Source organism: Thunnus albacares, chromosome 10 (assembly GCF_914725855.1).
Source record: "Thunnus albacares chromosome 10, fThuAlb1.1, whole genome shotgun sequence".
In the NCBI taxonomy this organism is placed as follows: domain Eukaryota; kingdom Metazoa; phylum Chordata; class Actinopteri; order Scombriformes; family Scombridae; genus Thunnus; species Thunnus albacares.
The window spans coordinates 9,644,832-9,657,784 of record NC_058115.1 but is presented as its reverse complement, the minus strand read 5'-3'; the positions used below and the strand labels follow the sequence as shown (position 1 = coordinate 9,657,784).

General features: G+C 42.5%; 1 protein-coding gene across 3 annotated transcripts in view; it reads left to right on the top strand.

Moving 5' to 3' along the window:
- The window catches only part of tenm1 (teneurin transmembrane protein 1), a 189,164-nt gene that overhangs the window by 42,122 nt on the left and 134,089 nt on the right, over positions 1-12,953 (top strand). For all 3 annotated transcript variants that reach the window (XM_044362786.1, XM_044362784.1, XM_044362785.1), the window contains one exon: positions 755-1,081. In XM_044362786.1, the coding sequence (XP_044218721.1) occupies positions 755-1,081 (327 nt within the window). The remainder of the gene's footprint in view (positions 1-754; positions 1,082-12,953) is intronic.

Below are 12,953 nucleotides of genomic sequence, written 5' to 3'. Positions count from 1 at the left end.
GTCTTGAATTCTCGGTATTCAGTAGAGTCTCTATGGTACCAGGCTACTGTAGTACCTGTATAGATTTCAATTTATGCCTTGATTTTTTAAAATTACATCAGTTCCATCACTTGCACTTATACATTCTAAATAGAAAAACTCAGCTGGCAAGGAAGAAAATTTACTCAACTGCCTATAGAGAAAAAAAAAGTAGAGCTCAATTGAATTGAATTGAATTGAAGTGTAACCAGAGGACTAACACAGTATATCTGATGTTCTCAGATAACAGGTTGATGCTTGGGATTGGAGGGCGTTCTAATACCTGAAAGCATATGAGGCTCAATTTTTCCCTCAGTCTGAGTCAATATTAATAAGGTTTGATCTTTATCTGATCTCTTCACCCCACCAAGGAGAATATAGATGAGATCAGTGCTCTGTTTGAGCAGCAGTTCAATACATCTCAAGCTCAGTAACACACATCAGGCAGTCTGAACAGGATATAGCCTTGCTGCAAATGGTTAAGAAAAATCGAGGGTGGCATTTTGATTTGGACTTCTGCTGCAAAACTTTTAATAAATGCTTGTTCAAATAACAGCCTGTCTCTTGACATAATTTGGGAGATGTTCAGTGTTTGGCTTGTAAATGCCTTTCTCTAACAAACACCTGGTCAGCTTAGTTGCTGAGGCAAATAAAAACACATGCCAGTATCAGAGGCTTTACCGGTCTATGTCTTCATGATCTCAGTCTGCATGTCTCCCCATTTCTCCGCCTCTAGATCTAGATTTCTGTAAGGCTGGGCAGATGAGGAGCCCAGACTACCACATCCACCCACAGCAGCAGCAGCAGCAGCAGCAGCATCAGGAGGAGGAGGAGGCGTTGTGCTCTGGACCTGCCGCTCACGTCCACAGCCGCGGCTACTCCCTGGGCGTGGGTTCGGACGTGGACACGGAGCCGGAGGTGGACCCCTCTCCCGCTCACGGCCTGCAGCACATGTGGATGCGCGGCTTGAAGTCCGAGCAGAGCTCCTGCCTCACTAGCCGCGCCAACTCCGCCCTCTCTCTCACCGACACTGAGCATGACAGGAAATCTGAGCCTGACAATGGTGAGTGGAAAAAAACCTCTCTTCTTACTCTACACGGGGATTGTCCATCAATGCCAGAGGAGATAGAGTATTTTAGCTTAGCAGATAATGTTGTGCACCTTTCATGATTCATTTTCGTGCATGTAAGTAGCATGCAGCATGTGCTGGAGTCAGGCTATTTCTGTATTTTTCCTCCCTGACTGTATTTCTCAATACATACTCACACTGTCATATTATACAGAGAAAAAGATTCTAACCAATTAATGCAAAGAAAATCAACATATAACATTATAACTCTTTTCAAGGTTTAACTCACAGCCTTGGGCAATTACATGATTGAAACTCAGTTTTTGAACTAATGCTAATGCTTAAGTTCCTCTCTCTTTGAAGGTTCTTTGATGTGACTAAATACAGAAAATGTGCTATTGGTTATTCAGTCTCTGAAGTAAGCTCGTATTGAAGGTGAACCTGGGGTTGCCTGGGGATGGAGCCTGGGGAAAGTCCGGTGACGAACATCCACAGCATATGGCTTGGAAAGGATTGAATATCCATCGGAATCTGAAGCAGATTTTGGTTTAAGGTTTTGAGGAGGAGGAATTGTAGGGGTCGGACATCTACAGTACCTGACAGGCTGCCTGAGGGTAGCCGACAACCGCCTCTGTGGGAGGACTATAGCCTGGAAGGAAAGAGAAGTTGAGAGGCGGGGGTGAAGATATGGGGCCAACTAGAGAAGAGTCTGGGATGGTGCCAGCTATCTGTCTTGCACTACTGGGCTTGGCTGGGCTCCCCGCAGATGGAGAGTTAGTTAGAGGTGCACACAAACAAAGACAGAGCTCTCCAACCCATCCCCAAGGGCACTGTCTGTTTATGTGCCGCAAAAAAGGTGGAACGTATTCAGTGGCTGAGAAAAGGAAGGGGTGATAGAGAGAGAACAAAAAATGCTAATGAGAGAATAGAAATGGTAATGTAATGGTATAATTAGAATGAGTATAAAAGGGAATGAGTGGTTGAGGGTAAAACAGGTGAAGGAGAAGCTGGTTGCGAGTGAGTGTTAGACAAAGATGGTAGGAGTAGGAGAGGACTGAGGCAGGGGAAGGGAAGGGAAGGATTATGCGAGAGAGGGTTTAGGATGGGCTTGTTTATGTTTGGGGTGCACCCAGGGGTGCTGTTTAATGACAGCCGGATTGGACATGGAGTCAGCCTTGTGCAAAATCACACGATGGCAGAGGAGCGAGTGAGAGTGAGGAAGTGGGAGTGCTTGCAGCATTACACAGTAATCAATTTGTGATGGCTGTGTGCATATGGACCAAAGTTATTACCATTTGAGATGAGGGACTCCATCTTTATCCAGGGTCAGAATGAAAGAGGGAAAAAAAGGAGGAGGCAGATGGGCATGCAGCAGAGGAAACAGAAGCAAATGAGGATGGATGAAGTCACAGAAGTGAGAGGAGAGGATTTAAATGTTCAAAGCATTTGGCTTTACTGCTACAATGCACCAGGAAAGCTGGTTTATGTGTGGATTTCATATGTCACATGAAGGGCTTATATGTCCCGTGGCACTCCAAACCTTCTCTGACACCATCTCTCTCTTCTTTCTAGAAGATAACTTGCTCACACATCACCACTTTTGCAGTGCTTTCTCTTGCATTGGTATCCTTTACTCGGTAACCTTTTTTTTTTTTCCTCTCCACCACGAACACACCATTTATTCTCATCCTCTTCCTGTCCATCTCTCTCTGACACATGGCCAGGTGTGTCCATGCGTGGCATCCTCTAATAGGAAATGCATTATGGATGTCACATTTCTCTCCATCAGCACAACAAAGTCTCACACGCCCCTCTGTTCCCAGCGATAATGAAAGTTAGAGCCACTCGCGAAAAGATGTTGGCGTAAAGGGGCTGAAATCAAAAAAAGCTAACGTCCCTGCCAAAATGAAAGTGCATTTTAAGTCGGCCCGACCTTGCACTCCCTTTGTCTTCAGAGCTCACCCCCTCCCAAACCCATTAATGATGTCAACTTCAAACTGGCAGGAATCCTTTTGTTCCTGGTCTGATTGAAGCTGACAAGTCAATTTAGTCAGTGTGTGTGTGTGTGTGTGTGTTTGTGTGTGGATTTGAGTGTGAGAAAAATAGAGAGAGGGAGTGACAGATTAAGAAAGAGTAAAGGAGAGAGAGATCCAGTTTGTGTGTGTCTGTGTGTGTGTGTAGCCACGTTTGTACAGATGTCTGTCTTTATTCTCTTTCATGTGTTTTTGTGTGTGTGTGTGTGATGGGGTGGTGGGGGGGCACATGTCCAACTGTGACACCTCCCTTGAGGAAGGCTGTAGGCATTCTCGAGCACCAGTCAGACCTGCTGACAAACTCGGGAAAACATCAACACCCTGAATTGACGACAGTAAAACGTTAGAACAGAGGAGATTGGCAGTAGAAAGACAAAGTGTGGTTCAGCTAGAGTTTACTGCTGACACATACACACACACGCACGCACACACACACACACACACACACTCAATATATATATATATATATATATATATATATATATATATATGTGGACACCCATATGTGTTTGCTGCACATTCCAAAACCATTGATGCTAAGATGCTAATTTCCAGGGCTGACCGCAGCCACAAGGATGTTAATGAGGTCGGTCTCGTCTCTGATGTTTGGCAATAAGTTCTTGCTTTGAATTCATGCCTAAGTTTATCAGTAGGATTGAGATCAGGGGTCAATGCAGGCCAGTCAAGCTCTTTCTCACCGAACCAAATCTTCTATGTGGACATGGCATGGGCGTGGGCACAGGGGCATTGTCACATTTAAACTACACAAAGTTCACTCCACAAAGAACACTATTGTCTAATATATATTGCATAGTATAACATCAAGATCTTCCTTCATTGGAAATTAGGCGCCTTGCACAAACCATGAAAACAATTGAAGACCAAAAGTACTTTAGCCTATATAGTGTGAATAGAAGGACACACACACAAATACTACTGCGGTTACATTGCATAATATTAAAGGAGTCATTCGACATTTTGAGAAATATGCTTATTCTCTTTGATGAGAGTAGAAGTTTGACTCCAGTCTCATGTCTGTGCGTTACATATGGAGCTAGAACCTAGGGGCAATTAGCTTAGCTGAACTAGAAACGGAGGAAATAGCTAGCCTGCTAGTTAGCTGGCTAGTTACAAGAAAACAGCTACCAACACATCTTCACTAATTAACATGTTGTATCTTGTTTGTTTAATCCGTACATAAACAGCAATGTTAAGACAACAGTTTGCAGTTTTAGAGGTTACATGCGAGTTTCACGCCCACCATAGGTTCTCTTACATGCTTGGAAGGACGGTGTATTCAGTTTGTTGCAATCTGTAACCTCACCACTATATGCCACTAAATCCTACACACCGCACCTTTAACACATGTATCGATCTTCCCATATGACTTTCAGAAATAAAGCAAACAAGTATATTTCCCAAATATTTCACTTTTGAAAACTCATCATTGCCACTGATGCTCAGTCACTGGGTGGAAGGGCCAAAATAAATGCACAGAGAAATTCAAGAGAGGAGCTGATGAGAGACAGGCCAGATAGATTTGGTGTCAGCCTTCTGAATTACTGCAGTGTGGAATAATAAAAAAAAAAAACTGCATTAGCTGTATTATCTGGGTTACAACACTGTCCTATAATGAGATGCTAATTAATTGAGCAGTTTTTCATTAGTTTAATCAGTTGCAGATTTACTCTAGCCTATTGTATATCTTTTTGGCTTATCTTTTTTTCCTCCACTTTTGGGATTGACACATAGGCATGAAGCAGACAGCCTCCTGGTGTTACATCGCTGCACTTTTCATACATTGTGCTCTGAGCAGAACGGTTCTAAGGCAACTGCAAACAGCAGTCCAATGAAAGGCTCTATCACTCATTATGGTAGATAACTTTCTGTGCTAAAATGCAAATATCTGTGTAATTACCATGGCCTGAGTAAGCACTTGATTCTGATTGGCTGCAGGACGTCCATTATTTTTTCAAAACTTGACAACTCCCCTTATAACTGTCTGATCACAGTGCTAAATTAATACACTAGAAAGGTTTGAGTGTTCCATTTCCGCCAAAGACTGCAGATAATGGTTTGAAGAAAATGGGTTTTCAAATTGCCTCAAACATTTAGTGTCCCCGAGTTAGCAATCAAGCCTTATGAAAGCAGTAGCATAGAAAAACGTGGTTCAGTATGGATTTAATCCCCCTGCATCGAGACATGTTAGCCCACTGACCAGGCAGCAACAGACTGTTTTACTGCCAGGAACAAACAAACAAAAACAACACAACAAGGCACAATGACATAAAACTGCATGGAAACTGAACATAACATCTAATCAGTTTTAAAAATCACATTAGTATTCCGTTTTTATTTGGTGTTATCTTTATTTTCTGCTTAGTGGGCTGAACAGTGAGGGAGTGTTTCAAAGCAGGATGTTGCTTAATGAATATTAAAACCCTAAAATCATGTGATCTACAGCAGCACTCAATGAAGAAAAAGTCATTTGAACACAAATGCAAGTCCCGTCCTTGTTCATTTTCATTCGCCTGACAGCTTGTGCCACTTGAATTCAATTTGAACACTGTCATTTCTCAGACTGTTTTTCTTCCAAGTAATAATTCTTTGTAAATGAAAAACATTTGGGATTTAGACTGTTGGTTGGACAAAACAAGTAATTTGAAGACCACATTTGAAGATGACAAAATGCTCTCTGAAATGATGATGATGATTAATTGATAATTGAAAATAAAATTGAGAGGTTATTTGGTAATGGAAATACTTGTTAGATGTACAGTACCAGTCAAAAGTTTGGACACACCTTCTCATTCAAGTGAATTGGAATCAAAAATATACATCAGGAGATGACTCATCATGTCTCATTTAGAAATCCTCATTTGTTGTTAGAATTTGGAAATGTTTTCAGTGCAGTGTTTTCCTTTTCAACAACATGGCACACATACTGCTATTTCAAAATGTACTATAATTGCTGTAGAAAGGGGCCAAGAGGTTTTTTTTTCCACCCGTCTATCCTCACTAACTTCCAATTCTCTTAATATACTGTTGCAATAAATGAAGTATAAGCAAAATGTATCTCCTCTGCCATAAATGAGAGAGTGAAAGTTACTCTATAACACAGAAGATGCCTGCCAGGTATATACTTACTAAGACTAAATGAGGCATATTGCCCCAAAATAGATTGCTGCCATTAGACCTTCAAATAAAGTCGTTTAAAATATGTTTTTTCACAGTGTCCTCGCCTTGAAATAAGACAAGCATGAATGTTACCTTAAACATAAATATTACATGGCTGCTATAAACTAGGTTGTTTAAGGGCCTGGGGGACTGCGCAATGTCATAGAGGGCCCTCATATCCTTTATAAACATGGTCCATTATTTTTTATAATGATCTGCTAAAGTTTTGCAGTTAAGTTTGGGCAAGCTGTGTTCAAGTAAGTGTTGCACAAGGTTAGCAAGGGCGTGAAGACAAAGGGTGGGAGAGTGGAGTGAAAAACTGACCTTACGGTTTAATGAGCAGGCACACGGCACAGAAAGACAAAGAGAGGGCACAGAGAAGATAGGACGACAGAAAGCCTCGCTGGCAAGTAAAGACATAGCACACATGAGAAAATCCTGCTGAGGTTTAACTTTTATACGAGTTTAATTTTAGCTAGAAGTCATTGGAGATGCGTTTAAGATGTTTGGAATACCCTTTAGATGAATTGATGGAATCTGGTGAAATATCAACAGGTGTTTGATTTCAGACGGGAATCAGATTTTCAGGATTTCTCCACTTTATGATGCAATTCTGACAGTTATTAGGCAATACGGACTTTTAATTAGATAGTGAGGGAATTACAAATGTTTCATGTAAGCTCTCTTATCCAAAAGTGTCAGATAAGAACATTTAGGCAATGTGAATGTAATGGGTTTTATGTGTTTTTCCTCCTTCTGATGTTGGAGGACACAAATCTCCTTTTGGCAGCTCTGCAGTCGTGATAACCTCAGCGGAATCAGGAAACTACAATGCCCTCAGAGATAGACACATCAGCAGATGTGCCAATAAAACCGCACATATGGACATGCACACACAAACACACTGTTGCATCCCGGTGTCTCTCTAACCTCCCCGGCGTGTTTGTGTGCGCGTGCGAGCAAGTGGAGGTCTAAGTGGCAACACCAGGCAAACAGCCGCATACTCTAACTCCCCTCTTGCCTTCCCAAGGCCCAAGGGGTTTTGCAGGAATGGATTTGTCTATTAGCTCGTAAAGAACATTGCTCAGTGCCATATCGATCATCTGAGCTGTAACGTTTAGGGTCTTTAAGTTGTAGAGTTGATCTAGTGGTACACGGACTCCCCTGGCTATTTTACCAGAGTGAGAGATGATCAACTTAACCCTGGTGCCGTGCTTGGCCAGAGGAAACACTATAAACACGTCCGCTGGAGCCAGAAACCGTTTTTATTGAACCGGCCGTTCAGCCATCCAGGAGAGGCTGAAGAGCTACCATGAATCCGCCAGGTGCCTCATTGTAGCAACAGTGCAGTTGTGTGCTTTTCCTCTTCTTTAATAGCGGTCTCATCACATAGTTAGCCATGCAGGGTCTGTTCTTGACAAGCTGTCAAGAATGTTGGACCCCACCCTGTTGTCCTAATGATGGGCCTTTACAGTTCACTGATCCAAAGGAGGACCTACTGGACTGTACTACCCTTTGATGGGGGGGGGGGTTTAGGGTTGTGTGTTCATGTGTATGTGCGTCAAAGAGGAAGAGAGAGAGAGAGAGAGAGAGAGAGAGAGAGATAATTTTCTGTTCTGTCTCTCTCTTTGTGAATGCGTACGCCCCTCCTCCATTCTCATCCCGCTGCCATGGCAACAGTCATCAAATCAGAACATCAGCTGCAGCTTTCATCTCACGCTGTCCACTGGCTGCCTACAGGCTGTCTGTATACATAAACTGTGTGATGGAAACATCACAGAGTCCAGCCACTACTTGCCATTTTAATAAGCGGTCACATTTTGCACACATTTCGACGATCACCTACACAGCAGCGGAGGTGAGAGGCGAGCTGATATATATATATATTTTTTTGTAATAAACAGTTGAATAAGCGGGCTTAAACCTGTTTTTAGCTCCCAGCACTGTTGGAGTATTAAAATGAGAGGAGAGCACGGTGAGTGGCACATGAATAAGCTCACAGCAGAAAGGAACAATAGCCCAGAGAGTGTACTGAGAGATTAGTGCAAATCAGAGTGTTTTGCACTCTTGATGGGAGGGGCTAAGTGGGGGCGGAGGACGCAAAGGTGCCTGTATGAACAGACACATAGTCAGATACCCACACACACGCTCCTGATGTTTTGTGCTCTGTGTGTGTGAGGGGGTCAGTGGGGTATATATTTTGGAGGAGTGGTAGAAACTGCAGCCACAACACAGCTGGACTGACAAGGAATGGTTGCCAGGACACAAGAGAGGAAATTAAGAAAACACAAAACAGAAATTTCCATCTCTCCATCTTTTTTCGTCTACCTGAGGTGTCTCTGCATAGGCTTTAAGTAAAGACCGCTGCTTGTATGAATGGGCAGCTAGAAAGCCTAATTGAACAATGACGGAGAAAGGAAAAGAAAAGTAAGCAAATCAAGACCTTTATATCCCGGACAATAACGTTCTCAATGTGGATGAATGGGACCTGTCGCTGAGCAGGTTTCTGCTGTGAAAAAAGCCCGTGTGAATAACAAACCTACAGGTTCATTGTTATTCTGATAATCAGAATTGTCATCTCAGCCGGCATAGGGATTTAAATGCATTTGCCAAGAGGATGTCAGGGATAGTAATGACAGCGTAATGGCTTCCCCGCCATTAACAATCCCTGCCATTTTAGTTTAACTGCTTGTAGTAATGGCTGCTCCTTCCATTGCAGCCGTCATGATACTGCCAGGGATACTTCTGCCACAGCTGCGACGGTGCCAGTGTTAAAGGCTGCCATCACAGCTTTGGTGCCAGTAGTAAAGGCTGTTGTTACATGGCACGGTGCCCTGAGCCTGTCAGACCTCCAGGGTGTGTACACCACCTGTCATTATCAGCTCTCAGCCTTGGCAGCTATGGACAGCTAATGGTCCACTGGGTCTCACCCAACAATCTGCTGACCAGTATGAGTGCTGCTGGTTGGATGGGTGGACACCTACTATGCACACACACACACACACACACATACACACACACACACACACACATGCTCATGTGTGCACATACACAAACACACATGAAAGTGCTCAGACATGTATAGAGACTTCTGCACTGTACGAACTATCCTTACCTGGAAAAAAAAAACAAACTTTTTAAGTCAAGTATGAGACAAAGCATAAACCAACAATGAGAAAACAAGTGATATATGAGCCTATTTCACTCATTCACTTTGCCCTGGGATGGACTTCTTCCACTCGCTGGAGAATTGTCTGTATGATTTATAGGATTGGATTGCAACCTTTGTCACAGGCGGCTTTTAATTGAAAAAGCCACAATAGGACTTTGGAAAGCCATTAATTGTTACGGTTAATTAAGGTAAACATTAAATGAAGAGAGTTTTAATTGGTTTCTCTTGATGAGGGTAGGGATCTGGGGTGACCAGAATCTGCATATGTAAATAACTGAAAACTCCTCCGGGCCTTGGCGTAACTCTGTCTGCCTTGGAGTCCTGTCTCTCTTTCTCTGTTTCTGTTTGTTTTGCTCTCGGTTTCTGACACTGTGTCTCCCTGTATCCCTCTCTCTCACTGTCTCTCTTTGCACACACCCATGCACGCACGCAAATTCACACAGACGCAAAAAAACACACCAAATCGCACACCTTGGCTTCAACCGAGCTGTCAGCAATACAAATGGGGTGCGTTTGTCAAGTGACATTGATGTGATGCATGTACACGCTAAATCCTAAACTGGCGCTCCCTGAAGATATACATTTGTTAAGATGAGACATGACAGATTGGCATAAGACATCACCTTCATATTTACAATACATGGAATTATCCCAAGGCCCCCAAGATCCAAGCAGGCTGTGTTTATTTTTAGCATTTGTTTTTTAAAAAGAGGAAGTTTTGAAATGTGTGTGCTCACTGGTGCTTATCGTAGCATGTTTGATTGACCACTTTCTCCTTGTGCTAAAGATTCATTTATATGCTGTCACGCTGTGGCAGGGATAGCACTGTATACTTATGGAAAATATCACAAATATATCAAAAAATTGAGTTTTTTTCCCTTTTTTTTTATTTTTTATTGCTGCATGTCCTTTGATCAGCTGCCACCTGTGCCAGAGGAGAGGGCGTTAATAGCGCACCCAATCATTTTGCTAGATAGATCACCCTAACACCAGATAGATAATCATGCTGTTAAATAAATAGCTTCTTAAAATGCTTCAGAATACTGCTAAAAGCATGAGCATTTTATGGGTGACTAGGGAAAAGAGAGTGGTGGTGTCAGGGGCAGGGGGTGGAACTGAATTTGCATTGCGGTGTCTGCATGTGTGTGTGTGTGTGTGTGTGTGTGTGTGTGTGTGTGTGGATGAGGAGAGCAGACAATTGGACGGCTGCTTGGTCACCCGGTCACCCTGCTGCGGTAGAAAAGCTTCTCATGGCCAATGTGGGGCTTTTGCCAGTGTTTCACAAAACTGAATGTGCTAGACTCATCCAAACAGATGCTCAATGCCATTTCCAGATAGTGTTTATGTGTATGCATGTGAGGTGGGTGGGGTGAGTGTGTGTGTGTGTATGTGTGTATGTGGATGCACACAGTGTATTTGAATGTCCATGTGCTTCCAAGTAAGTGTGCACTTTGTATTCATGTGTGTGCGTCAATGCATTTTGCTCCAAACAGATGTTTTTTTCCCGATGTGTGTGTAGTAGCCGAATCAGATCAACACCAGCCGGTGCAGTGAGTCTGGCCAAGGTGGATAATATTCAGTTCATACTGTGGCCAATACTACACACACACACATTGAAGACATTGAAGAGACTAGGTAGCTACAGCAAGATGTAGAAAGTACATGCAGGCAAATCTTTTTTTAAGCTCTAGCTGACTCCCTGGAATAAGAACAAACAGCAGATTGACTCAACATGAATCATCATGATTGCAAGTAGCGTAGTAATAAAGAAATTGCAAACAATCATTAGGACAAGGAAGGCAGGAAACCAAAGAGCATAATCAAATTCAGCTAAATGAGGAGGTGGTGGAAGTGGTTGTGAGATATTTCATGAATTAATGGACTTCATTTAACTCAGAAAGACTTGTGTTTATGCACTGTAGCCTTCGTAATAGCCCCTCTTTTAATGTGCGCTTGCTGTAATGTAAGGCTGCACTTTTATTTCAGGCCCACCCCCCTTAGTTACTGTTGCTATGTCTGCCAAACATTCAATTCTTCCTGGAATGCAGTTTACAGTGACACCGGTAGCAAGTTTTACCCACTTTAGACAGAGGTAGACCTAAGCAGTTTCTTAGTTTTAACCAGTGACTGTTGATTTTATCGATTTATTGGAAATGGCAGATTTTATCAGCTGTAGCTAGCTAGCTAATTAAGTGTTTGCTCCTTGATTTGGTTGAAAACACTGTGTCCAGCTGAATTGTTTTAAAACAAGATACCTTATATACATATGCACTTGAAGCCTACAAACATGATATGCTAAAAGGCTAAAGCTGCACGTCCCGGGCAAAAAGTCAATATCTTCACAAGCTGATGGTCATGATACAATACATGGAAAAAAGTAGCATTATTGTTCTTGTATTGCAGTGTAAGATTGGTTAGTCCTAGTTTTGTAATGTAATTAGCTAAAGAAATCTATTTTGGCTTTGAAATGATGCTGGGTTTGGCTACTTTAAGCTAGCTGGACATGCTAACACTTGAAGTTTATGTTAGAGCAGACAAACTTCTTTAATCCATTTCTGACACTTTTTCTCTTCTGTTTTTGGTTTTGGAAAGGCTAAAAGATGACAGGACTCTACAACCTCCCCCTCACCTTCCAACCTACAGCGGCCACGAAACCAGTGAGCCAGTGTTTGGTTTATCCGTTCGGGGCTACTGTAGAAACATGGCGGGCTCCATAAAAGAAGACACACTCCTGATGTAGATGTAAAGGGCTCATTCTAAAGTAACGAAAACACAAATATTCTTATTATGATTAAACAATAATTAAAATATACTTATGAATATTCTATTCCATTTCTGCCAATATTTCTGCCAGTAAATCCAACAAAATCTTACACACTGGTCCAAATATTGTGTATCATCTCTTTACAGGCCCACGCACACTGTTTCAACATGTTGAGAAATCCAAAGCTTAATAGGCACTGCAGGCCTGCAAGGCACTAGTTATAGGCCTGCTACGATTAGACAATTGCTGTTTGGGGGAGAGTTTTAGTGAATTGTTTTGATTTAATTTGTTAATTATGAGTAAAAATAATAAGCAGCATACATGGTAAAGCATAGAGATAAGAAACACTGGCTCACACTATAAGCCGATTCCCCTTTTGCCCCTCTTTAACCTCAGGGTGTATGTAATCTGTTCAAAGAACTACAGATCTGTAGTTTTTAGACCGAATGGATATGCTTCATCAATTCTTATGGTCTCCTTCCCTCCCTGGAGGAGCTGGTGTTACATTCAAGGTACATTCATCTATTGTTTTTCTATCTGCGATGGAATAAAGGGAATGACTAGAGCCCTGACTGAGCGGGGAAGATCCCTGTACGATTTGGGAACGAGCAGATTGGAGTCTAGCCTGTGAGATGTGTTGAGAGATGATCACCTCGGGGAAGCATGAGCCGAGCCCCCTCGAAGCTGCAGAGCGAGAGAGATAATGGGGTATGTGGCTGA